The 26,332-nt window shown below is 48.4% G+C and overlaps 3 protein-coding genes across 5 annotated transcripts in view; 2 read left to right on the top strand and 1 right to left on the bottom strand.

The window, feature by feature from the left end:
- Positions 1-3,811, top strand: part of LOC140997775 (deoxynucleotidyltransferase terminal-interacting protein 1) — a 6,497-nt gene extending 2,686 nt beyond the window's left edge. The window contains exons 4-13 of one of the 2 annotated variants that reach the window (XM_073467799.1): positions 511-609; positions 813-872; positions 950-1,006; positions 1,379-1,440; positions 1,531-1,573; positions 2,370-2,428; positions 2,577-2,637; positions 2,851-2,922; positions 3,442-3,497; positions 3,593-3,811. In XM_073467799.1, the coding sequence (XP_073323900.1) occupies positions 511-609; positions 813-872; positions 950-1,006; positions 1,379-1,440; positions 1,531-1,573; positions 2,370-2,428; positions 2,577-2,637; positions 2,851-2,922; positions 3,442-3,497; positions 3,593-3,701 (678 nt within the window). In that variant the 3' untranslated portion in view covers positions 3,702-3,811. The remainder of the gene's footprint in view (positions 1-510; positions 610-812; positions 873-949; positions 1,007-1,378; positions 1,441-1,530; positions 1,574-2,369; positions 2,429-2,576; positions 2,638-2,850; positions 2,923-3,441; positions 3,498-3,592) is intronic. The other variant, XM_073467800.1, reaches the window with a different exon arrangement.
- A 1,795-nt stretch (positions 3,812-5,606) lies between these two features.
- Positions 5,607-7,689, bottom strand: polr2j (RNA polymerase II subunit J). The gene is made up of 3 exons (XM_073468380.1): positions 7,489-7,689; positions 6,567-6,675; positions 5,607-5,797 (listed from the first exon to the last, which is right to left on the bottom strand). The coding sequence occupies exons 1-3, from the start codon at positions 7,629-7,631 to the stop codon at positions 5,696-5,698; spliced, it is 354 nt and encodes a 117-aa protein (XP_073324481.1). The 5' UTR covers positions 7,632-7,689; the 3' UTR covers positions 5,607-5,695.
- Positions 7,690-12,013: 4,324 nt separating this feature from the next.
- ube2c (ubiquitin-conjugating enzyme E2C) lies at positions 12,014-26,018 on the top strand. 2 transcript variants are annotated; one of them, XM_073468545.1, is made up of 7 exons: positions 12,014-12,094; positions 13,390-13,534; positions 15,620-15,647; positions 16,585-16,671; positions 17,492-17,696; positions 25,469-25,528; positions 25,868-26,018. In XM_073468545.1, the coding sequence occupies exons 2-7, from the start codon at positions 13,428-13,430 to the stop codon at positions 25,903-25,905; spliced, it is 525 nt and encodes a 174-aa protein (XP_073324646.1). In that variant the 5' UTR covers positions 12,014-12,094; positions 13,390-13,427; the 3' UTR covers positions 25,906-26,018. The 2 variants fall into 2 exon arrangements, with proteins under 2 accessions (XP_073324646.1, XP_073324647.1); XM_073468546.1 differs by having other exon boundaries at positions 12,069-12,094; positions 13,393-13,534.
- Positions 26,019-26,332: the final 314 nt, after the last annotated feature.

Below are 26,332 nucleotides of genomic sequence, written 5' to 3'. Positions count from 1 at the left end.
AATGGGTGTGAGCAGGTGTGGACGGGAGTGAGCAGGTGTGGACGGGTGTGAGCAGGTGTGGACGGGTGTGAGCAGGTGTGAGCAGGTGTGAGCAGGTGTGGACGGGAGTGAGCAGGTGTGGACGGGTGTGAGCAGGTGTGGACGGGAGTGAATGGGTGTGAGCAGGTGTGAATGGGTGTGAGCAGGTGTGGACGGGAGTGAGCAGGTGTGGACGGGTGTGAGCAGGTGTGGACGGGTGTGAGCAGGTGTGAGCAGGTGTGAATGGGTGTGAGCAGGTGTGGACGGGAGTGAGCAGGTGTGGACGGGTGTGAGCAGGTGTGGACGGGTGTGAGCAGGTGTGGACGGGTGTGAGCAGGTGTGAGCAGGTGTGGACGGGAGTGAGCAGGTGTGGACGGGTGTGAGCAGGTGTGGACGGGAGTGAGCAGGTGTGGACGGGTGTGAGCAGGTGTGGACGGGAGTGAGCAGGTGTGGACGGGTGTTGTTGACATTCTCGTGTTGTTTTTGCTGCAGTTCTTTGAGAAAGCAGCGGAGAACGTGAAGGAGAACGTTGGCGATGATGTTCAGACCGATCAGCTGATCAAAGAGGCCTGCAGGAACGTTCTGGAACATGTGAGATCGCTTCCTGTTGTCCTCTGACCTCTGACCTTGCTTGTGTTCACAGAAGGCCCATGATTGGCTGAAATCAGCTGTCACTGTGACATCACATCAGGTGTCAGCAGGTTCTACAGGATTCTGACCTCATGACCTTTGACCTCAGCTATCTGTCTGTTTCTCTGTGTGGTTACCATGGTTTACTCTGATGTCATCAACAGGCCAAACAGCTGTTTCCAGAGGTGGAGGTGAAGAGGGCGGGGCTTGAGGTCCCCATCAAGGTAGGAACGGGCCAATGAGACGATCCAGAACATGTTGTGACCTGGTCCAGTTCTGATGTGGTTTTTGTGTCTGTCAGAGGTCCAGAGCTGCTGATGAAGACTACAGCCAGAGAGGAAGCCCCCTCCCCAAGAAGGTACTGTGACCTCTGGCCTCACAGGTGTTTGCTAGGCAGTCAGGTGACAGACAGGTGTGAGACAGACAGGTGTGAGACAGACAGGTTTGAGACAGACAGGTGTGAGACAGACAGGTGTGAGACAGACAGGTGTGAGACAGATAGGTGTGAGACAGACAGGTGTGAGACAGACAGGTTTGAGACAGATAGGTGTGAGACAGACAGGTGTGAGACAGATAGGTGTGAGACAGACAGGTTTGAGACAGATAGGTGTGAGACAGACAGGTGTGAGACAGATAGGTGTGAGACAGACAGGTGTGAGACAGACAGGTGTGAGACAGTGTTTTCACCTGTCTGACTCCATCACTAACTGTACTGACTGTCCGTCTCCAGAGGAGGACTCGTCCAGGTGCGGCAGCCGTCTCTTCTGACCGACAGCACACCTTCTCCACTCAGTGAGTCTCTGACAGGTAACAGGTGACATCATCATTAGTAACCAGGTAGATGACAACACCTGACAAACATGTGACTGTTTGTGTCCTCAGAGTGAAGCTCAAGTCTGATCCCATCAAGAGAGAAGGACCAAAGGTGAGTGTTGATCCGACAGGTGCTGGTCACGTGATCACACTCTGTATTATTGGTACAGGTGTGTTTTCTTACCTGTGGTCTCCTGTCAGCTGGGACGTCTTCAGCTCTGTTGATTCATGTGATCCGGCTGAACGTTAAAGTTTCTGCCCAAAGACTCTGAAACCTACAAACTCAGCATGTTAGCCTGCTGTTAGCATGAAGCTAGTTTCTGATGCTAACCAAGCCCCCAAGAAGAGCGCCAGGCTGTGTAATGACATCATCACGTGATGCACTTTCTCACACACAGTGGAGACTTTTGTTTTACATCACAACCTCCGTGACATGATTCGCTGTCAGAGTTTGGTCCATTCTGTCCGATAACATTTGGAAAGTCCAGAAGAGCCGGGCGCTAAACAGGAAGTGAGCCGGCTCGGTCGGTGGAGTTCTGCGGTCGTCACATTCTTCATCACAACACGATGATGTCACTTCAAACTCAGGAAGTCAAACGACAACGAGCAGCTTTCATAGACATGGACGGAGCTCCGCCTCCAACACTGTGTCCAGGTTTAATGTGATGTCCTTGATGCTAACACTAGCATTAATGCTAACATCATGCTAACACTAGTATTAGAAGCTTTAGCCTCCTATGTTTTCGGGTTGAAACGGATCAATATGTGTGATGATGCTGTATGAGTCTGTCACATGACCGATCAGCTGCAGTCAGACAAGCCGATCAATCAATTACATCATTACATCATAACCTGCTGTGTGTGTGTGTGTGTGTGTGTGTGTGTGCGTGTGTGTGTGTGTGTTTTAGTGGGATCCATCCAGACTGAACGAGAGCAGCACGTTTGTTCTCGGCTCCAGAGCCAACAAGTGAGACAACATGTAAACAACATGTAAACAACATGTAAACAACATGTTAAACCTGGGAGATTATCTGAAAACGTTATTGATGTTTTGACATCACGTCAAATGGTTGAACAGGAAGTGAGTCATCGTGTGTTGTGATGTCACTGTGCAGGGCGCTGGGGATGGGCGGGACCAGAGGACGTATCTACATCAAACATGCTGATCTGTTTAAGGTGAACACACACACACACACACACACACGTGCACACACACACACACACACATAGAAAAAGGGCGATGGAGGTCTGTGTTGTTTAACTGCAGCTCATTAACATATTGATCAGGTTCAGTTCACCTGATCAATATTCGTCATGTCTGTCCACACGCTTACACCTGTGTGTGTGTGTGTGTGTGTGTGTGTGTGTGTGTGTGTGTGTGTGTGTCAGTATGCAGCAGATGCGAAGGATAAGCAGTGGTTGGCAGAGAGACACCACATGAGAGCGACGGGAGGGAAGATGGTGAGAAACATGTCAACACACACCAACCAATCACAACACAGTTTAACAGAGACGTTTGTGTTTATGTGTATTAGTACACAGAAGTGTGTATTAGTACATAGAAGTGGGTATTAGTACACAGAAGTGTGTACTGTAGTACTTGAGGTTTGCTTTAAACCTTAAACCAGAGGTTCCTAATAAACTGGACACTGACTGTAGTTATGACGACTCGCCACATCAACAGGAAGTACTGCAGTGTTAAAAGTACTGTAGTATTTAAAGTACTGCAGTGTTAAAAGTGCTGTAGTATTTAAAGTACTGCAGTGTTAAAAGTGCTGTAGTATTTAAAGTACTGCAGTGTTAAAAGTACTTTAAAGTACTACAGATGTAAATGTAATGAGTCATGTGTCATCATCCAGAAACTGATTGAAAGCACAAGAAATACAACTGTACCTGAATGCACCACCATGACACGTGTGTGTGTGTGTGTGTGTTTGTGTGTTTGTGTGTGTGTGTGTGTGTGTGTGTGTGTGTGCTCAGGCCTACCTGCTGATCGAGGAGGACATCCAGGATTTGTCTCGCAGTGACGAGTACAAGTGAGTCTGACATCATCCCATCCGTCTCCATGGTAACCAGCTCCACAGGTCTGTGGTTGTTGTGGTAACAGCTGTGTGCGTGTGTGTGTGTGTAGGGACTGTCCGGACGTCAGGATGGACGAGCTGAAGCCGTTCTCTGTTCCTGTGTGGATGGTGGAGAAGATGCAGAGAGCCATGGAGGCTCAGAGAGAGGCCGACCTCTGACCTCACACTGATCATGTGACCCGCAGGCTCTCATCTGATTGGCTGCTTCTATTGTTTTTCTTCTTACTGCTGTTTTTTAAAAAGAAATAAAACTCTGTTCACCTCCCAAACTGAACTCAACTAAATATTCTATAAATACTTCAACAGTAAAGAGCTGAGTACTCAGAGTTAAGTACTCTAAAGTACTCAGGAGTAAGTACTCTAAAGTACTCAGGAGTAAGTACTCTAAAGTACTCAGGAGTAAGTACTCTGAAGTACTCAGGAGTAAGTACTCTGAAGTACTCAGGAGTAAGTACTCTAAAGTACTCAGGAGTAAGTACTCTGAAGTACTCAGGAGTAAGTACTCTGAAGTACTCAGGAGTAAGTACTCCGGGGTACTCTGAGGGTCTGAAGCAGTTGGCCTTGTGGTCCAGCAGAGGGCGCTCTTCATTTACATTATATTTACATTAAGCTTCTGCACAATAAGAACATTTGTCACCAGAAACATTTCACCGTCGATAAAGTAGAAAAGAAAAAATAGAAACAGTTTTCAAGCCTCGTCTGAGCAAAGTAGCTGCTCTGTGTCCAGATACCTTCAGTACAGAAGTGCTGTGGGTCAGAACATACAAGTGCATATACGGGTCGTTTGTTGGGGGGGTGGGAGGGAGTCGTATGCGGGTCGAGGTGAAGTCTGAACAAGTGAGTCTGGAGTCTCCTGCAGAAGATGGCGAGTGACTCTGCTGTCCTGATGTTGGTCGGGAGTTCGTTCCACCACTGAGGCGCCAGAACAGAGAAGAGTCGCGACTTCGCTGAGCGACCTTTGTTTGCTTTCAGCGATGGCGGTACCAGCCGGCCAGCTGATGTAGTGGAGCGAAGTGTTCGTGCTGGGCTGTGTGGTCTGACCAGTGTTTGGAGGTAGATGGGTGCAGTTCTGTTGACGGCCTTGAAGGCCAGCACCATGGTCTTGAATCTGATGGGGCCGCAACAGGAAGCCAGTGGAGGTCTCGGAGGAGTCCAGCTGGGAGACGACCAGGAGCTGCGTTGCGTCTTCACATTCATGAGGCGTCATAGAAACACAGGAACATGGTCCACAGAGCAGCTGCTGTGAACATGGGATGAGTTTCTGTTCTCCAAGTCATCCTTCAGTAATGATTACATTATGATGTATCATGTATTGATCACCATCAACAACTGATCACGTCGCTCTGATGTCGCAGGAAGTCGAGGTCATAAATCAACTTTAATAGAAGAAACCAGTGAACACATCAATGAAACCTCCTGCAGTGATCATTAACGTTAAGGTGACACCTGCATTAAATCATCAGGACTCCTGGACCACATCAGAGGTTCTGTCGGGCTCATTTCAAATGTTGTCAACGTTCTCGACCTGACCTGCTGATCGATCGATCAGTACACTGAGCTGATCAATAAGATTGGAGGACTGATGAGTACAACAGAGGAGTCTGTGTTGAGTTGGTGCTCCCAATTATTAAATGTTCATTTGTTATTTTGTGTTTATGATGGGCAAACTTAATGTTATGTTTATTGATCGATTGTGGACTGGTTGACTGACAGGCCGGCTGTCTGATATCCATTGAGGGCGTGTTTAATGAAGCCTTGCACCTGCAGGTGAGTGCAGGTGAGTGCAGCTGTGTGTAGGTGACCTGGGAAACAGCAGAGCGTCTCCGATTCATGTTTGTTTCTTTCATCCTTCTATTCGGTGCTGTGCCGCTGTATAGCCCTACTGTGTCTGTGACCAGGCCGACACAGATCAACTGACCAACCAGAAACCAGTTGATCGCATGGTTGACTGGTGATGTCACACAGGTAAACAGGAGTCCCGCCCCTCAGCCTCACTCTGATCTACATTACATCACACACACAGACCCTCCGGAAGTGACATCACACACACAGACCCTCAGGACGTGACATCACACACTTTATTTATAAAAATAAACATCAGGCAGAAACAGTGCCAGGAGAAAGAGGAAGTGACATCATCAGGGGGCGGGGCATCACTCAATCCCTTCCTGCTTGTCCTTGATTGCAACTCTGAAGCGTTCCTCCAGCAGAGAGAGCTCGCTGATGAGGTCAGTGATGGCGTTCGTGAACGCTTCCTGTCAAAAACACGTCATCATCAGAGACATGACATCACTTCCTGTCAAAATAAAACACTGACAACACAAGGACCTTCTTCAATTGTGTGTTACCTGTGGACTGTAGTCAGGTGTGTGTGTGTGTATGTGTTACCTGTGGACTGTAGTCAGGTGTGTGTGTGTGTGTTACCTGTGGACTGTAGTCAGGCGTGTGTGTATGTGTTACCTGTGGACTGTAGTCAGGCGTGTGTGTGTGTGTTACCTGTGGACTGTAGTCAGGCGTGTGTGTATGTGTTACCTGTGGACTGTAGTCAGGTGTGTGTGTGTGTGTTACCTGTGGACTGTAGTCAGGCGTGTGTGTATGTGTTACCTGTGGACTGTAGTCAGGTGTGTGTGTATGTGTTACCTGTGGACTGTAGTCAGGTGTGTGTGTGTGTATGTGTTACCTGTGGACTGTAGTCAGGTGTGTGTGTGTGTATGTGTTACCTGTGGACTGTAGTCAGGTGTGTGTGTGTGTATGTGTTACCTGTGGACTGTAGTCAGGTGTGTGTGTGTGTATGTGTTACCTGTGGACTGTAGTCAGGTGTGTGTGTATGTGTTACCTGTGGACTGTAGTCAGGCGTGTGTGTATGTGTTACCTGTGGACTGTAGTCAGGTGTGTGTGTGTGTATGTGTTACCTGTGGACTGTAGTCAGGTGTGTGTGTGTGTATGTGTTACCTGTGGACTGTAGTCAGGCGTGTGTGTATGTGTTACCTGTGGACTGTAGTCAGGCGTGTGTGTATGTGTTACCTGTGGACTGTAGTCAGGTGTGGTCTGCACTCTGATGACGATCTTGTGTTCCAAAGGATGAGGAACTTTATAACCAGCAAACAGAACCTGAGGATCCTTCAACAGCTGACTAACACACACACACACACACACACACACACACACACACACACACACACACACACACACACACACACACACACACACGAGCCGGTTGTTTAGATTTAAGTCCTTCTGATTACAGTCTAACAGCCGCTCACTGATCCTGTTAGCATGCTGTTAGCTCCGGTCTGTAGCCTGATAGTACTGTGTGTGTGTGTGTGTGTGTTAGCATGCTGTTAGCTCCGGTCTGTAGCCTGATAGTACTGTGTGTGTGTGTGTGTGTGTTAGCATGCTGTTAGCTCCGGTCTGTAGCCTGATAGTACTGTGTGTGTGTGTGTGTTAGCATGCTGTTAGCTCCGGTCTGTAGCCTGATAGTACTGTGTGTGTGTGTGTGTGTGTGTGTGTGTGTTAGCATGCTGTTAGCTCCGGTCTGTAGCCTGATAGTACTGTGTGTGTGTGTGTGTGTGTTAGCATGCTGTTAGCTCCGGTCTGTAGCCTGATAGTACTGTGTGTGTGTGTGTGTGTGTTAGCATGCTGTTAGCTCCGGTCTGTAGCCTGATAGTACTGTGTGTGTGTGTGTGTGTGTGTGTTAGCATGCTGTTAGCTCCGGTCTGTAGCCTGATAGTACTGTGTGTGTGTGTGTGTGTGTGTTAGCATGCTGTTAGCTCCGGTCTGTAGCCTGATAGTACTGTGTGTGTGTGTGTTAGCATGCTGTTAGCTCCGGTCTGTAGCCTGATAGTACTGTGTGTGTGTGTGTGTTAGCATGCTGTTAGCTCCGGTCTGTAGCCTGATAGTACTGTGTGTGTGTGTGTTAGCATGCTGTTAGCTCCGCGGCTCTTACGCTCGGATGATGTTGCCCAGCGTGTGGTCCTCCTTGTTCAGGGTGAACAGGCAGGCGTTGGGGACCTTCGTGTCTTTAGTGATGCTGATCTTTTTCTCTCCTTCAAACAGAAGAAACGACTCGAAGGCGGGAGGCGCGTTCATCTTCTCTGTCTGAGCGCGAGCACCACAGACGACCAACCGGAAGTACTTCCTCCAAAACAAGATGACGACTTCCGTCTTCTTCTTTTTTACATCATTTTATTCGACTTTCTGATATTGAACCTGTGGTTCAAAACCTGTTCAAAGATGTGAGACAGAGGACAGAATGAGGCTGAAACTCTTCAGACAGATTCAGTTTGAAACAGAAGAACAGAATCAGAACCAGCTGGTATCACGGACCAACATCAGAACTACAACAATTCAAACATTTCGATGGTAAAGTGAAAATATTCCAGAGAATAAAGACACACGCGTCTCCTGTGTTAATTCATGTGTGTGTCTGTCCTCAGTGTCAGTCCTCAGTGTCACAGCGTCTGTCCTCAGTGTCACAGTGTCCGTCCTCAGTGTCTCAGTGTCTGTCCTCAGTGTCACAGTGTCCGTCCTCAGTGTCTCAGTGTCCGTCCTCAGTGTCTGTCCTCAGTGTCCGTCCTCAGTGTCTCAGTGTCTGTCCTCAGTGTCACAGTGTCCGTCCTAGTGTCTCAGTGTCCGTCCTCAGTGTCTGTCCTCAGTGTCTCAGTGTCCGTCCTCAGTGTCTCAGTGTCTGTCCTCAGTGTCACAGTGTCTGTCCTCAGTGTCTCAGTGTCCGTCCTCAGTGTCTCAGTGTCACAGTGTCTGTCCTCAGTGTCTCAGTGTCTGTCCTCAGTGTCACAGTGTCCGTCCTCAGTGTCACAGTGTCCGTCCTCAGTGTCTCAGTGTCCGTCCTCAGTGTCTGTCCTCAGTGTCTCAGTGTCCGTCCTCAGTGTCACAGTGTCTGTCCTCAGTGTCACAGTGTCTGTCCTCAGTGTCTCAGTGTCCGTCCTCAGTGTCCGTCCTCAGTGTGTCAGTGTCACAGTGTCCGTCCTCAGTGTCTCAGTGTCCGTCCTCAGTGTCTGTCCTCAGTGTCTCAGTGTCCGTCCTCAGTGTCACAGTGTCTCAGTGTCCATCCTCAGTGTCACAGTGTCTCAGTGTCTGTCCTCAGTGTCTCAGTGTCACAGTGTCTGTCCTCAGTGTCTCAGTGTCTGTCCTCAGTGTCTCAGTGTCCGTCCTCAGTGTCTCAGTGTCACAGTGTCCGTCCTCAGTGTCTCAGTGTCTGTCCTCAGTGTCACAGTGTCAGTCCTCAGTGTCTCAGTGTCTGTCCTCAGTGTCCGTCCTCAGTGTCACAGTGTCACAGTGTCCGTCCTCAGTGTCACAGTGTCCGTCCTCAGTGTCTCAGTGTCTGTCCTCAGTGTGTCAGTGTCACAGTGTCCGTCCTCAGTGTCTCAGTGTCCGTCCTCAGTGTCTGTCCTCAGTGTCTCAGTGTCCGTCCTCAGTGTCACAGTGTCTCAGTGTCTGTCCTCAGTGTCTCAGTGTCACAGTGTCTGTCCTCAGTGTCTGTCCTCAGTGTCTCAGTGTCCGTCCTCAGTGTCTCAGTGTCACAGTGTCCGTCCTCAGTGTCTCAGTGTCTGTCCTCAGTGTCACAGTGTCAGTCCTCAGTGTCTCAGTGTCTGTCCTCAGTGTCCGTCCTCAGTGTCACAGTGTCACAGTGTCCGTCCTCAGTGTCTCAGTGTCCGTCCTCAGTGTCACAGTGTCTCAGTGTCTGTCCTCAGTGTCTCAGTGTCACAGTGTCTGTCCTCAGTGTCTCAGTGTCTGTCCTCAGTGTCACAGTGTCTCAGTGTCTGTCCTCAGTGTCTCAGTGTCACAGTGTCTGTCCTCAGTGTCTCAGTGTCCGTCTTCAGTGTCTCAGTGTCACAGTGTCCGTCCTCAGTGTCTCAGTGTCTGTCCTCAGTGTCACAGTGTCAGTCCTCAGTGTCTCAGTGTCTGTCCTCAGTGTCCGTCCTCAGTGTCACAGTGTCAGTCCTCAGTGTCTCAGTGTCTGTCCTCAGTGTCACAGTGTCTGTCCTCAGTGTCCGTCCTCAGTGTCACAGTGTCCGTCCTCAGTGTCTCAGTGTCTGTCCTCAGTGTCACAGTGTCCGTCCTCAGTGTCACAGTGTCTGTCCTCAGTGTCTGTCCTCAGTGTCCGTCCTCAGTGTCTCAGTGTCCTTCCTCAGTGTCACAGTGTCCGTCCTCAGTGTCTCAGTGTCCGTCCTCAGTGTCACAGTGTCCTTCCTCAGTGTCACAGTGTCCGTCCTCAGTGTCTCAGTGTCTCAGTGTCCTTCCTCAGTGTCACAGTGTCTGTCCTCAGTGTCACAGTGTCCTTCCTCAGTGTCACAGTGTCTGTCCTCAGTGTCTGTCCTCAGTGTCCGTCCTCAGTGTCACAGTGTCCTTCCTCAGTGTCACAGTGTCTGTCCTCAGTGTCCGTCCTCAGTGTCTCAGTGTCCGTCCTCAGTGTCTCAGTGTCCTTCCTCAGTGTCACAGTGTCTGTCCTCAGTGTCCGTCCTCAGTGTCTCAGTGTCCGTCCTCAGTGTCACAGTGTCCTTCCTCAGTGTCACAGTGTCCGTCCTCAGTGTCTCAGTGTCTCAGTGTCCTTCCTCAGTGTCACAGTGTCTGTCCTCAGTGTCCGTCCTCAGTGTCACAGTGTCTGTCCTCAGTGTCTCAGTGTCTGTCCTCAGTGTCACAGTGTCTGTCCTCAGTGTCTGTCCTCAGTGTCTCAGTGTCACAGTGTCCTTCCTCAGTGTCACAGTGTCTGTCCTCAGTGTCACAGTGTCTGTCCTCAGTGTCTGTCCTCAGTGTCTCAGTGTCACAGTGTCCTTCCTCAGTGTCACAGTGTCTGTCCTCAGTGTCACAGTGTCTGTCCTCAGTGTCTCAGTGTCTGTCCTCAGTGTCCGTCCTCAGTGTCTCAGTGTCTGTCCTCAGTGTCTCAGTGTCCTTCCTCAGTGTCACAGTGTCTGTCCTCAGTGTCTCAGTGTCTGTCCTCAGTGTCACAGTGTCTGTCCTCAGTGTCTGTCCTCAGTGTCTGTCCTCAGTGTCTCAGTGTCCTTCCTCAGTGTCACAGTGTCTGTCCTCAGTGTCTGTCCTCAGTGTCCGTCCTCAGTGTCACAGTGTCTGTCCTCAGTGTCTCAGTGTCCGTCCTCAGTGTCACAGTGTCCGTCCTCAGTGTCTCAGTGTCCTTCCTCAGTGTCACAGTGTCTGTCCTCAGTGTCTCAGTGTCCGTCCTCAGTGTCCGTCCTCAGTGTCTCAGTGTCTGTCCTCAGTGTCTCAGTGTCCGTCCTCAGTGTCAGTGTCCGTCCTCAGTGTCTCAGTGTCACAGTGTCTGTCCTCAGTGTCTCAGTGTCCGTCCTCAGTGTCACAGTGTCCGTCCTCAGTGTCTCAGTGTCTGTCCTCAGTGTCACAGTGTCTGTCCTCAGTGTCCGTCCTCAGTGTCACAGTGTCCGTCCTCAGTGTCTCAGTGTCCGTCCTCAGTGTCACAGTGTCTGTCCTCAGTGTCCGTCCTCAGTGTCTCAGTGTCCGTCCTCAGTGTCACAGTGTCTGTCCTCAGTGTCTCAGTGTCACAGTGTCTGTCCTCAGTGTCTCAGTGTCCGTCCTCAGTGTCTCAGTGTCCGTCCTCAGTGTCACAGTGTCTGTCCTCAGTGTCCGTCCTCAGTGTCTCAGTGTCCGTCCTCAGTGTCACAGTGTCCGTCCTCAGTGTCTCAGTGTCACAGTGTCTGTCCTCAGTGTCTCAGTGTCCGTCCTCAGTGTCTCAGTGTCCGTCCTCAGTGTCACAGTGTCTGTCCTCAGTGTCTCAGTGTCCGTCCTCAGTGTCACAGTGTCTGTCCTCAGTGTCCGTCCTCAGTGTCTCAGTGTCCGTCCTCAGTGTCACAGTGTCTGTCCTCAGTGTCTCAGTGTCTGTGCTCAGTGTCTCAGTGTCCTTCCTCAGTGTCACAGTGTCTGTCCTCAGTGTCTCAGTGTCCGTCCTCAGTGTCCGTCCTCAGTGTCTCAGTGTCCTTCCTCAGTGTCACAGTGTCTGTCCTCAGTGTCTCAGTGTCCGTCCTCAGTGTCACAGTGTCTGTCCTCAGTGTCTCAGTGTCTGTCCTCAGTGTCCGTCCTCAGTGTCACAGTGTCTGTCCTCAGTGTCTCAGTGTCTGTCCTCAGTGTCTCAGTGTCCGTCCTCAGTGTCCGTCCTCAGTGTCTCAGTGTCCTTCCTCAGTGTCACAGTGTCTGTCCTCAGTGTCTCAGTGTCCGTCCTCAGTGTCACAGTGTCTGTCCTCAGTGTCTCAGTGTCCGTCCTCAGTGTCCGATGTTAAAGGAATAGTTCACTCTAGAACGAAATTCAGTCATTATCGATTGTTTTTCTTTGCCGTGTGACATTAAATGTTTCGTCACGTTCCCGACGTCCCTCCTGTCCAATCAGATCGCTGTTCCTTCTGGATGTGCTCTTGTCATTGGTTAAAATGAGGTGGTTTGTTTTTGAAAGTCGGGCGCTGATTGGCTGTGTGTGTGAGGAAGAGTCGGTTTAAACGGGGGGGCGGGAGTTTGTTCAGTTTGAATCCGGGACAGAAAGTCCGCTCGGACCGCCGACACTCCGACACACGGTGAGTCCTGAAGAACTTTATCTCCCGGTTTATTCGCCCGGATTAATGAGCAGAGTGTGGACACGCTGACCTGCAACTGTTTGTCTTCTCGGAGGGTTCATATTAAACAGGCTAACAGCAGAATTAGCCGTCGGAGCCAGCGCTAAACAGCGCTGCTATCGTTAGCATGAAGCTACATCTGCTTCGGAACCGGAGCGCAAACAAGCTGCTGTTAACGAGCATACCGGCAAACTGACGGCTTTCTGTTAGAGACTCACGGACTGTGGCGCTTACAGTTTACCCGCTAAATACTGACTACACCCGGTACAAGCTAACATGTAGCTGCAGGTAGCTAACATGTAGCTGCAGGTAGCTAACATGTAGCTGCAGGTAGCTAACATGTAGCTGCAGTTAGCAAATGGTGAGTTGAGCTGTGGCCGCTCAACTTGAACAGTCTAAATGGTTACCCGCTGTTTGTGAGCTGTGTGCCTGTCTGTCTGTCTGTCTGTCTCTCTGACCGCCTGTCTGTCTCTCTCTCTGACCCGTCTGTCTGTCTGTCTGTCTGTCTGACTGACCTCCTGCCTGTCTCTCTGACCGCCTGTCTGTCTGTCTCTCTGACCCGTCTGTCTGTCTGTCTGTCTGTCTGACTGACTGACCGCCTGTCTCTCTGACCGCCTGTCTGTCTCTCTGACCGCCTGTCTGTCTGTCTGTCTGTCTGACTTCCTGCCTGTCTCTCTGACCTACTGTCTCTCTGACTGCCTGTCTGTCTCTCTCTCTGACCCATCTGTCTGACTGACCTCCTGTCTGTCTCTCTGACCTACTGTCTCTCTGACCACCTGTCTGTCTGTCTGTCTCTCTCTAACCTCCTGTCTGTCTCTTTGACCGCCTGTCTGTCTGTCTGTCTGACTGACCTCCTGTCTGTCTCCCTGTCTCTCTGACCGCCTGCATGTTTCTCTGACCGCCCGTCTGTCTCTGTCTGTCTGTCTGACCTACTGTCTCTATCTGTCAATCTGATGACCTCTCTGACCGCCTGTCTGTCCCTCTCTCTCTGACCTCTTGTCTGTCTCTCTGTCTCTAACGTCCTGACCGCCTGTCTCTCTGACCGCCTGTCTGTCTGACCTCCTGTCTGTCTCTCTGTCTGTCTCTTTCTGTCTGTCTGACCTACTGTCTCCCTCTCTCTGTCTCTCTGACTTCCCATCTGTCTCTGACGTCCTGTCTCTCTCTCTGTCTGTCTCTCTGATGACCTCTCTGACCGTCTGTCTGTCTCTGTCCATCTGACCTCTTGTCTGTCTCTCTGTCTGTCTGTCTGTCTCCAGCAGTGACCATCAGTACCATCAGTACCATCAGTACCATCATGGCGTCTCAGAACATGGACCCTGCAGCAGCAGCAGCTTCGTCCACAGCTGCTCTGAAGGGCAGTGAGAGCGGCGGCAGCGCGACCAGAGGCTCCGTGTCCAAACGGTGAGATCTGTTCCGGTCCGGTCCGGTCCGGTCCCTGTGTAACTGACAGAACCAACTACGTATATTCTGATGTGTTTATATCGTAATCTGATTCCAGTATTCAGATGGTACAGTAATCTATTACATTCTGCATGAGACGGAGACGTTTCTAAAACGTGTACGTGAGACAGATGTTAAGTGTGTGTGTGAGAGACAGATGTTAAGTGTGTGTGTGAGACAGATGTTAAGTGTGTGTGAGAGACAGATGTTAAGTGTGTGTGAGAGACAGATGTTAAGTGTGTGTGTGAGAGACAGATGTTAAGTGTGTGTGTGAGACAGATGTTAAGTGTGTGTGTGAGACAGATGTTAGGTGTGTGTGTGAGACAGATGTTAGGTGTGTGTGTGTGAGACAGATGTTAGGTGTGTGTGTGAGACAGATGTTAGGTGTGTGTGTGAGAGACAGATGTTAAGTGTGTGTGTGAGAGACAGATGTTAGGTGTGTGTGAGACAGATGTTAGGTGTGTGTGAGACAGATGTTAAGTGTGTGTGTGAGACAGATGTTAAGTGTGTGTGTGAGACAGATGTTAAGTGTGTGTGAGAGACAGATGTTAAGTGTGTGTGTGAGAGACAGATGTTAAGTGTGTGTGTGAGAGACAGATGTTAAGTGTGTGTGTGAGAGACAGATGTTAAGTGTGTGTGTGAGAGACAGATGTTAAGTGTGTGTGTGAGAGACAGATGTTAAGTGTGTGTGAGAGACAGATGTTAAGTGTGTGTGTGAGAGACAGATGTTAGGTGTGTGTGAGACAGATGTTAAGTGTGTGTGAGAGACAGATGTTAGGTGTGTGTGAGACAGATGTTAAGTGTGTGTGTGAGACAGATGTTAAGTGTGTGTGAGACAGATGTTAGGTGTGTGTGTGAGACAGATGTTAGGTGTGTGTGTGAGACAGATGTTAAGTGTGTGTGTGTGAGACAGATGTTAGGTGTGTGTGTGAGACAGATGTTAGGTGTGTGTGTGAGACAGATGTTAGGTGTGTGTGTGAGACAGATGTTAGGTGTGTGTGTGAGACAGATGTTAGGTGTGTGTGTGAGACAGATGTTAGGTGTGTGTGTGAGACAGATGTTAGGTGTGTGTGTGTGAGACAGATGTTAGGTGTGTGTGTGTGAGACAGATGTTAAGTGTGTGTGTGAGACAGATGTTAAGTGTGTGTGTGAGACAGATGTTAGGTGTGTGTGTGAGACAGATGTTAGGTGTGTGTGTGTGAGACAGATGTTAGGTGTGTGTGTGTGAGACAGATGTTAGGTGTGTGTGTGTGAGAGAGATGTTAGGTGTGTGTGTGTGAGACAGATGTTAGGTGTGTGTGTGAGAGACAGATGTTAAGTGTGTGTGTGAGACAGATGTTAGGTGTGTGTGTGAGAGACAGATGTTAAGTGTGTGTGTGTGAGACAGATGTTAGGTGTGTGTGTGAGACAGATGTTAAGTGTGTGTGTGTGAGAGACAGATGTTAAGTGTGTGTGAGACAGATGTTAAGTGTGTGTGTGAGAGACAGATGTTAAGTGTGTGTGTGTGTGAGACAGATGTTAAGTGTGTGTGAGACAGATGTTAAGTGTGTGTGTGTGTGAGAGAGACAGATGTTAACTGTGTTTCTGTGTGTGTGTGTGAGACAGATGTTAACTGTGTTTCTGTGTGTGTGTGTGTGTGTGTGTGTGAGAGAGAGAGAGAGAGACAGATGTTAGGTGTGTGTGTGTGTGTGAGAGACAGATGTTAACTGTGTTTCTGTGTGTGTGTGTGTGAGAGAGAGAGAGAGAGAGAGACAGATGTTAGGTGTGTTTCTGTGTGTGTGAGAGACAGATGTTAGGTGTGTGTGTGTGTGAGAGAGAGACAGATGTTAGGTGTGTGTGTGTGTGTGTGTGACAGATGTTAAGTGTGTTTCTGTGTGAGACTGATGTTAGGTGTGTGTGTGTGTGTGTGAGAGACAGATGTTAGGTGTGTGTGTGTGAGTGAGAGAGAGATGTTAGGTGTGTGTGTGAGAGACAGATGTTAGGTGTGTGTGTGTGTGTGTGTGTGTGTGTGTCAGATGTTAACTGTGTGTCTCTGTGTGTCTACAGGTTACAGCAGGAGCTCATGACTCTGATGGTGAGTTTATATCGTGTGTGTGTGTGTGTGCGCGCTAAAACTCAGAAATCAGTTAGCATGTTAGCACTTCCTGTCTCCTCGTCTCAGAGTCTGTGAGTCTGTTGATGTGTTTCCAGTTAAATGTGTGAAATAAGGTGTGTCACAGGCTGAACACATAAACTCATCATTAAATGTCCACAGTTTAATTATAAAGCTCTTCATGTGTTAAAAACAGTTAGCGGTTGCTAACAAGTGTCTGAATGAGACTACAGAGGTTGTCGGGGACATTAAACGTCCTCACAGCGAACACGGAGAATCATCTGCTCACTAGTCCGTCTTTACAGGCCACTTTAGTTACACACTGTTCTGACTCTGACTTTACAACTCGTACATTGATCAGTTTATAGAAAACCTGGATAGTAATTGTGCAGTAAGACGCTCAGTGGTGGAGACGTTTAAGTCATGTGACCGTGATGTCGTCTGTTTGTAGCCTAGCATTAGCTTGTTACTGCTACACATTTAAGTTACACTTCAAACATCACAGAGTGGAGTTCATCTGTGGAGATTATCTGGATGAACAGAACCTGGAAGGATCAGAAACTTGTTTGACACACAGATTATTTTATGTAATAATCCAGAATCCAATAATCAATAATCCCACAGAGACACCAGAGTGATGCTAACTTCAGTTAGCTTCAAACATACATCATCACTACAGCACTCTGTTCACCATCTGTCTGACTCTGTGTTAGCTCCTGTATCTTTAAGGACCACCTCCCTGAAAGCCCAATCTGCTCTGATTGGTCAGATCACACAAGCCTGAGCAAAACTGCTCACCGTGTCTCCTGTCAGACCTGCTGCTGTTTTTAACTTCATCACATCAACGTCACAGAAGAAATATCATCCTGTGAAGACATCATGTGACCTGTCTCTCTGTCTCTCTGTCTGTCTCTCTCAGATGTCAGGTGATAAGGGGATCTCAGCGTTTCCAGAATCAGATAATCTCTTCAAATGGGTCGGGACCATCGATGGAGCTCAGGGGACAGTACGTGCGGGCGCGCGCACACACGTTAATAATGATCAGTAGAGCTTTTTCACAGCAGCCATATTGACATGAAATAAAAAGTAAACGGGTTTAATTAACGAAGGTTCTGTTCCATTTAGTGTAACGGAGACTTTGTAGTGAGCCAACATGCAGAACAGCAGCAGCATGACTCCGTTGGACCTGAATGGAACAGAGCGTTGGTGTTGGTGGTGTCACCTGTTGCATGTCTAATGGCTGCTGTGAAGCAGGTCAGTGAGCTTGGAGCTGATGTAAAGACGATGTCAGGCTCCGCCCATTAAAGGAACAGTTCACCTCTTAACCCTTCCTCAGGTGTATGACGGCCTCAGGTACAGGCTGTCTCTGACCTGTCTGTCTCTCAGGTGTATGAAGGCCTCAGGTACAGGCTGTCTCTGACCTGTCTGTCTCTCACCTGTCTGTCTCTCAGGTGTATGAAGGCCTCAGGTACAGGCTGTCTCTCACCTGTCTGTCTCTCACCTGTCTGTCTCTCAGGTGTATGAAGGCCTCAGGTACAGGCTGTCTCTGACCTGTCTGTCTCTCAGGTGTATGAAGGCCTCAGGTACAGGCTGTCTCTCACCTGTCTGTCTCTCACCTGTCTGTCTCTCAGGTGTATGAAGGCCTCAGGTACAGGCTGTCTCTGACCTGTCTGTCTCTCACCTGTCTGTCTCTCAGGTGTATGAAGGCCTCAGGTACAGGCTGTCTCTCACCTGTCTGTCTCTCACCTGTCTGTCTCTCAGGTGTATGAAGGCCTCAGGTACAGGCTGTCTCTCACCTGTCTGTCTCTCACCTGTCTGTCTCTCAGGTGTATGAAGGCCTCAGGTACAGGCTGTCTCTGGACTTCCCGGCTGGTTATCCGTATCAGGCTCCTCGTGTGAAGTTTGTCACGCCGTGTTTTCATCCCAACGTGGACGAACAAGGTTTCATCTGTCTCGACATCCTGAAGGACAAATGGTCGGCACTCTACGACGTCCGCTCCATCCTGCTGTCCATCCAGAGCCTGCTGGGAGGTAACCATGACAACCAGTTGACACTCACCGGTTCAGTCTGTCACCAGTTGTTGACTCGGGGTGAATGAAGGTTGAAATAATTTCCGTCCACGGTTCAGATTTGCGTGCGTCCTGCAGTGAGGGCAGGTTGGTGCATACTCAGACTGAATGCCCCTCCCCCAGAGTAAAGGATCAATCACTGTTGGTATCGGATGATATAATGACACTGTAGGTGGCGCTGCGTTAGGACAAGATCATAGTGAACATGGAGAGGACGCGGAGGACATAGGCTGTGTCCAAATTCAGGGGCTGCATCCTTCAAGGACACGGCCTTTGCGGCCCACGAAGGCCGGGTCCTTCGGAGAGACCTTGCATTAAAGTCTGTTTTGGTTCAAATCTATCAAACGTGTACATTTATTTATGTGTGTACAATGTGTCAAATCTAAATTGAATTATGAAAATAAACATTAACCCATTGGTGAATAACAACTATATTTACCATAGCAGTACCAGCGTCACATATTTTAACTGAAAGTTGAAATTTGGAGGTTTCATAGTCTCTTGAAGTTTAACATATCTGGCGTTGGATGTTCAAATGAGTAAAAACCGAGTATAAACCCATTACTTAAATTTAAATGTCATGTCTGCGCCACTTGATGTCGCCATCTTCTCTTGCTTCCTCTTCTGTTTCGGGACTGAGCAGCGGTGCGCAAAGGATCTTGGGATATGTGAGGCTGCGAAGGATAGTAGCGGTGTGTCCTCCTAAACGAGGGTGGGGAAGGCTGCATTTGTGGGCTGCATGTGGAGCAGCCTTCGAATTTGGACAGCCTTCGCGCAGCATTGTGACGTAATTGGCCTTCAAATGCGCCCTTCGTGGGCTGCAGCCCCTGAATTTGGACACAGCCATAGTGTCTTCTTTCTAGAACGGACTCTGTCCCTGATCCTCTAACATCAGAGCAGTGAGGATGTCCTCTGCTGGAGATGCAGGTACAGACTGTCTCCTGACCTGTCTGTCTCTCACCTGTATGACAGATGTAGGCTGGTCCTCAGGTGGTTGTGACGTCTCTGCTGTCTCACCACAGATGGTTGACAATAATTTATCTTTGTATTAAACCAGCAGTCGAGGCCAAGACGAGTTTTTTTTAAAATAAGTTTATTAATTTGACTCGAGAAATGTGAAACGTGTTTTGTTGCTATAAAGCAAAATGGCTTTTTTTTCCTCCTCACACAAAAAACTCATAGCGAACTGAAACGTGATCAAAAAACGTCGTACATATGGAACTGTGGGCGAACTGTACGCCTGCCGCCATATTACTGTACACCCGCCTGCCGCCATGTTACTGTACGCCCGCCGGCCGTCATATTACTGTACGCCTGACGCCATGTTACTGTACGCCCGCCTGCCGCCATGTTACTGTACGCCCGCCGGCCGTCATATTACTGTACGCCTGACGCCATGTTACTGTACACCCGCCTGCCGCCATATTACTGTACGCCCGCCGGCCGTCATATTACTGTACGCCTGACGCCATGTTACTGTACGCCCGCCTGCCGGCATGTTACTGTACGCCCGCCTGCCGGCATGTTACTGTACGCCCGCCTGCCGCCATGTTACTGTACGCCCGCCGGCCGCCATATTACTGTACGCCTGACGCCATATTGTTTTCAGTTACAGTCCAACAGTTAAAATACTTGGTTTCATTCGTTCTAATAATCCAGAAGTTATATGAAAAAATCCTTCACTTTTTCATAAAAGCATGACTCTTGTACAGTTTGGGGCCTGAACGTTCAGAGATGGAGCCATGTGGCGGCCATTTTACTTTCTGCCTTCACTGAATGATGTGTTTTGAATCAAAGCTCCTGAACCAAACATTATTCCCAACACCATGTTGACCCATGAGTCCTCAGTAACCACGGGTCAGAACACACCCATCTTCAAACTCCGCCTTCATTTTGATCTCAACTACACACCTGTAACGTTTCATGACTGCATCTTGCACAGTTACGGTGACATGAGGCAGACAGGCAGACAGGCAGACCACCTAGCAGACCACCTAGCAGAGTACTTGAAACAGCCTCTGTGGCGGGTTCCCACTATAGTCAGTGTCCAGGACAACATATTACCATGATGAGACACACACACACAGTATCTGAGGACCTTGTCCAGACTTTATAATAGCATCTTGTCTTCATGCATGTTGTGTAAAACATTCTGTGAATTAACCCTGTAAATACAGAAACTATACATTTAATATGGACTTTAATATTTAATATGAACCACCAGCTGTTACTAGGCTTTACACGATCAGGATTTTTGGGGCCGATCACCGATCAGTGAGTTTAAATAAACCAATCACCGATCCGATCACGTGAGCGAGCAATGTGTATTTAAATAACTTAAATAATTTACTGTATATACTTATGTACTGTTTACTGAGTATCAACAAAAGTATTCTCAAGCATTTTTGCCAATGTTTAACAATCTTTGCCATGCCCCAAACTGACAGAGATGCAAGGGTAAAACATCAATGACCTCTAGAGGGCATTCAAGGACTGGCCAGACATAAGTTCAAAGTTCAGTCAGGTCAAACCAAAATAACTTGAGACAGAAATAATGGGCGCAACAACTTACTGCGTGGATCAAAGTGTGCCAGCCAACGTTGAAATGTTGCGGGGTTCTCCACAATATTACATGGCAGGTCGGCCAGCACGATAAACTCCATAAGTTTCCTTGTGCCACCCCTTGCCTTCTCACTGTCACGGCTATACGGACAGGTACTGTCTAAAGTATTTTGCTTTAGCATCTGTTTCGGTGTTTGTTTTCCTTTTTCCACGCTCCGTTTCTTGAATCCAGGTGCCTGATTAACTTTGTCGTGTTGGGGCATTTTGCATAAGCTCCCCCTCGAGGTACTCTAGTGTTGCACGGATTGCAGGTGGCTTGGGTTGTGTCTCTCTCGTTCGCTTGGGTGGGATCCCGCACCGCCAGCGTGTTTGTTTGAATCTGACAGCTAATGATTCAGGATTCAAAAAACTTTATTGTCCGTCACATTGTGACAAGGCTCAAAACTAGCTGTCGGGTTCGGGCAGGCGTGTCGGTGATGTGGAGCTTCTTCGGAGTGGATGGGACGGGTGGGACACAGGTCGTCTGCAATCTATGCAATCGGAGCATCTGCGCGGAGTTTCAGCACGACAATGACGTCATTGATCGGATCGGCAAATTAAGATTTTACAGCCGATCTCACAAATTGCATAAAATGCAAAATATCGGCCGATCTGATATAGCCGATCAGATCGGCGGAAAGCCTAGCTGTTACTTCAGCTTGCTGTGGTCCTGTGGATCGTTGGAGCTCCTCCTTGTGTCGTCGTTGGACTCAGTTAATGTTGATACTGTTTTTAGTTTTTAAACACAGCTGTCTGCAGAATGAATAACAATGAGGTAATGAATCTATTTGCGGCTTTGAAAGACTAATATATGATATGGGTCATCAAAACCAGTTCATCTTTACAGGTAGTCAAGCTGAGCCATCTGAGTCTGTGGCCTCGCTCTCTCCTTCCCCTCCATAAGGCTCCTCCCTCTGAACCTGAGCTCCTCCCTCTGAACCTGAGCCCCTCCCTCTGAACCTGAGCTCCTCCCTCTGAACCTGAGCCCCTCCCTCTGAACCTGAGCTCCTCCCTCTGAACCTGGGCCCCTCCCTCTGAACCTGAGCTCCTCCCTCTGAACCTGAGCTCCTCCCTCTGAACCTGAGCTCCTCCCTCTGAACCTGGGCCCCTCCCTCTGAACCTGAGCTCCTCCCTCTGAACCTGGGCTCCTCCCTCTGAACCTGGGCCCCTCCCTCTGAACCTGAGCTCCTCCCTCTGAACCTGAGCTCCTCCCTCTGAACCTGGGCCCCTCCCTCTGAACCTGAGCTCCTCCCTCTGAACCTGAGCTCCTCCCTCTGAACCTGGGCCCCTCCCTCTGAACCTGGGCCCCTCCCTCTGAACCTGAGCTCCTCCCTCTGAACCTGAGCTCCTCCCTCTGAACCTGGGCCCCTCCCTCTGAACCTGGGCTCCTCCCTCTGAACCTGGGCTGTGTTGGATGTTTCAGCAGGTTTTTCAATAAGCACCTCCTCCCTCAGTGACTCTTTGATTTAGGCCCGGGGGCTTAACAGTAGAACCAGCGCCCTGGTACTACCCCCAGACTCCACCAATCAATGATGTTGTTAATATGATGATAGTAAAACAAATTTAATTTGAACTTACTGTTCTTATTTGTTTCATGTAGCCTGCAGCTAACAGATGTTGCTCAGTAATAGTCATTTTGTTGAGAATCAGAATCGGTATTCCTTTATTGTCCCACAATGGGGAAATTTGTTTGCCACAGCAGCCAAAGGACAGAATATTACAAAAAAAATAATAATAGCCAAAAATTAACAATAAATGAAAAAAGGTAAGAAATAGAATAGACTTGTATATACATATAAACATATTGTACAACATTAACAGCAGTGAATTTTTATTTACAATACAAATAATAAATATGGGTATTAAGAAAATTGACCAGATAGAATAGTCGTATTGCAGAGTGAAGTCTACTGGGAGCAGCAGGAAGGACCTGCGGTACCTCTCCTTCACACACTTGGACCTGCGGTACCTCTCCTTCACACCCTTGGACCTGCGGTACCTCTCCTTCACACCCTTGGACCTGCGGTACCTCCCCTTCACACACTTGGACCTGCAGTACCTCCCCTTCACACATTTGGACCTGCAGTACCTCCCCTTCACACATTTGGACCTGCGGTACCTCCCCTTCACACACTTGGACCTGCGATACCTCTCCTTCACACACTTGGACCTGCGGTACCTCCCCTTCACACACTTGGACCTGCAGTACCTCCCCTTCACACATTTGGACCTGCGGTACCTCCCCTTCATACACTTGGACCTGCGGTACCTCTCCTTCACACCCTTGGACCTGCGGTACCTCTCCTTCACACCCTTGGACCTGCGGTACCTCCCCTTCACACACTTGGACCTGCAGTACCTCCCCTTCACACATTTGGACCTGCGGTACCTCCCCTTCACACACTTGGACCTGCGATACCTCTCCTTCACACACTTGGACCTGCGGTACCTCTCCTTCACACACTTGGACCTGCGGTACCTCTCCTTCACACACTTGGACCTGCGGTACCTCTCCTTCACACACTTGGACCTGTGATACCTCTCCTTCACACACTTGGACCTGCGGTACCTCTCCTTCACACACTTGGACCTGCGGTACCTCTCCTTCACACACTTGGACCTGTGATACCTCTCCTTCACACACTTGGGGTGTATCAGTCTGTCGCTGAAGGAGCTGCCCAGTGCAGTGATAGTGACCTGCAGGGGGTGGGACTCCTTCACCAGCAGCGATGACAGCTTGTCCATCATCCTGCTCTCTCCCACCACCTGTACTGGGTCAAGAGGGCGTCCCAGGATGGAGCTGCCTTCTTGATAAGTTTATCAAGTCTCCTCCTGCCTGCTGCTGAGATGCTGCTGCTCCAGCAGACTACACCATAGAAAATGGCTGATGCCACCACAGAGTCATAGACAGTCCTCAGGAGTGCCCCTTTCTTGTATGTTGCTGCAGTGTGATCAGTCCAGTCCAGTTTATTGTTCAGGTGAACTCCCAGGTACTTGTAAGATGTCACCATCTCAATGTCCGTTCTCAGGATGTTCACCTGTGTGCAGGGTTGTTTGCGCCTGTGGAAAGCCACCATTTTGTTAAGAAAGCTGAAGTAATTGATATTCCTGATCACATGCTCGTCTCTGAGGACGACGGCAGATTCAGGATCAGATCAGAATCCTTTCACAAACACCCAGAGACCGTGACGGCATGAGACGCTCTCCACTTTTATCTCTAGCGCACACCTGTCAGACGCCAGTTGCTCCTGCCATATCGGGTCAGTGGTGGCCTAATCCCTGGACCAGGCAGCACTTGCCCCTCCCTCATTACCTCCACTGAGGTGCCCTTGAGCAAGGCCCTTAACCCCGACTGCTCCAGTGGCTGACAGATGAGACTGGTTGTATGGAGGAGCTTCCAGGTGTGAATGTGAACCTGTCCTAAATAAATGAAGGTTAAATATAAATGTTGAATATTGTTCTATGGTTCAGTCACTGTGTTGACCTGATGTTCAGTCTCACCAGGTTCTCAGATACTGTCCTGTCATAGTGTCACTGAAGTCATCAGAACAGTTCACCTGAACAGTTCTGATGTAAAATCAGGCATCACTGTAATCACTGACCATCAGAACATCGAGGTGGACATCAGCTGTTCTGTGTCATCATGTTTGGTTCAGGAGCTTTGATTCAAAACGCATCATTCAGTGAAGGCAGAAAGTAAAATGGTTGCCACGTGGCTCCATCTCTGAACGTTCAGGCCCCAAACTGTACAAGTTCACATCAGTGTGTCCTTCATGACCTCCAGCTGCACGGAGCTTCCTGTGACGTCACGGTGCTTCCTGTGACTGTTTGACTTTCTCAGTCTTCAGGTGAACCCATAAATGTTGACTGTGGTTGAGGTCAGGAGGCTGTGGAGGACAGTCCAGAATAGGATGAGTGCCAGTTGGACTCTTGTGTTGTTTATTCAGTAAATTGTGTCTCAGTGAACTTGGCTCCATGTGTTGATCTTCTGATGGTGTGATCACTGTTAGGGTTGGGTACTGAACTGGGATCGGGTCGTACTGCTGGGTGCTGATTCACATTAAACCGTCTGTGTCGGCTCGTCTTCAGTCATGTTGTAGAGACGGACAGTGTTGAAGTGTCCAACCGACCGTGTGTGAGCTGCACACAAAGATTACCGTCTGCACTGTTTGACTCCCCAATCGATTTATATAACAAACACTCACTTTAGCTTGACGCAAAAAAAAAATCGGAATTCCCATAACTATGCTAAGAGGGGTTAGCATCACGACTGCGATAAAAGTATATTTATAAACGATCTGTTTTAATGAACATAAAGGTCGTGTGTGATCTGATGTTTCAGATATAATCAACACTTAATATGTAAACAAACGGATGAACTCGATCTACAGCAAGCTGAAGGGGTCAAACCTCAAGCTGTGTCCAAATTCCAGCCACCATGAGTGGAGACGTTGTATCCAGCAGAGGGCAGCACTCACTCAGCATCTACTGTATGTTGATGTTTCCTGTTTTATTTCTTCTTCTGGAACAAAGAGCAGCTGAATGTAAAGAAAACGTTTCCTCTTTATGAGCTCGATGAGTTTAAAAGTTGAGTTTTGTTTGTGAAGGATGTTAATTTTTAGACTGTGCGCTCTGGTTATTGACACTAATATCTTCAATAAAAATCAATAAAAAGTCAGCTGGTGGCAGGGCCTTCGCCTACCGTGCTCCTTTTCTATGGAATGGCCTCCCACTAGGTATCAAAGAAGCTACATCCACTGCAATTTTTAAGTCCCGTCTTAAAACATACCTTTTTACTCAATATTTTGGTTTAAACTAATTTTTAACTGTTTTATCATTTTCCTTTGGTGTTTTAATATTGTTTTATTGTCTGTTATTATTGTACTTGATTTTATTGTAAAGTGTATTGAGACCATGTACCATGGTGATTTTGCACTCTAAACAATAAATTGATTGATTGATTAATATCTTAATTTATTTATTACTCTGATAATTAATAAATCTGCAGCAGGAGGAACTAAACCTACTGCCTGTAGTCCGATGAGATGCTGCTGAAACAGGAGATCAGACTGCTTCACTGTTGTTTACATGTTGTGTGTTTCTAACAGGCTTGTTTGTTTGTTTTGTGTCAGAACCAAACAACGAGAGTCCTCTGAACACGGCGGCGGCTGAACTCTGGGATGATCAGGAAGGTGAGAAACAGCTGCCGCTCCATCACCTGTTACCTGTGACGCTTCAGTCACTCTTTGATTCAGCTGATAACAATATTTAATGATCAGTAATGGATCAATCGTTTTTATAGTCTGTTTGTAAACAAGCTGATCAGATGAGATCGATGGATCAGTCCAGCAGCAGGACGTGTGCGACACTCTTTACTGCCCCCTACATGTTTACTGTGTACTGCACCTGGAATCAATAACTAACGATCAATCACACCTCTAGTTCTGAGTTGTCACACAGTATTGATCTGTGTTCAGCAGCAGCAGGGGCTGATGGGAGTTGTACTTCTAACTGCTGTTTGTCTCTTGCAGCCTTTAAAGCTCATCTACACTCGACCTTCCAGAAGTGAAGCCGCTCCACGTTTTCTTCTTCTCCTGTCGTTCGTCTTCTTCTGTGTTTGTACAATATTTTTATGTTTGTTCACCTCGCTGTATCAATAAAGTTCTTAATTCAACACACACACATGCTGACTCGCTCTCTGTTCACCTCGTTGAATGTCATCAAATTTAACCCATCAAGTTTCGTCATGAATAAATGTAAAACCTGAAGAGACGTCGTCGGAGTAGAACAAGTGTTGATCAATACTGTAACTGATAATCAATAATCAAGTCTGTTTCCCAGCTGAATGTCTTTCTGTTTGAGCTGCTTTAATATTTTAATCAACAAAGATTTCAGCTGAATAAAATCTGACTGATTAAATGAAAACGGACTCAGATAAAGAAGCGGCATCACACGAGGACGACACATGAAACAATCGTCAGATCATAAATAAAAGA

The sequence above is a fragment of the Pagrus major genome, chromosome 6 (assembly GCF_040436345.1).
Source record: "Pagrus major chromosome 6, Pma_NU_1.0".
Classification (NCBI taxonomy): Eukaryota; Metazoa; Chordata; class Actinopteri; order Spariformes; family Sparidae; genus Pagrus; species Pagrus major.
This window is presented reverse-complemented; position numbering and strand designations above follow the sequence as displayed.

What these genes read in the sequence shown, in the direction of transcription:
- polr2j (XM_073468380.1), bottom strand. Translation starts at nt 7,631, where the DNA reads ATGAACGCGCCTCCCGCCTTCGAGTCGTTTCTTCTGTTTGAAGGAGAG. An exon ending in CTGGGCAACATCATCCGAGC is followed by an intron (nt 6,676 to 7,488) that starts GTAAGAGCCGCG and finishes TGTGTGTGTTAG; the next exon opens with TCAGCTGTTGAAGGATCCTC. An exon ending in CACCTGACTACAGTCCACAG is followed by an intron (nt 5,798 to 6,566) that starts GTAACACATACA and finishes TGTTTTTGACAG; the next exon opens with GAAGCGTTCACGAACGCCAT.
- ube2c (XM_073468545.1), top strand. Translation starts at nt 13,428, where the DNA reads ATGGCGTCTCAGAACATGGACCCTGCAGCAGCAGCAGCTTCGTCCACA. An exon ending in AGAGGCTCCGTGTCCAAACG is followed by an intron (nt 13,535 to 15,619) that starts GTGAGATCTGTT and finishes GTGTGTCTACAG; the next exon opens with GTTACAGCAGGAGCTCATGA. An exon ending in CATCCAGAGCCTGCTGGGAG is followed by an intron (nt 17,697 to 25,468) that starts GTAACCATGACA and finishes GTTTTGTGTCAG; the next exon opens with AACCAAACAACGAGAGTCCT.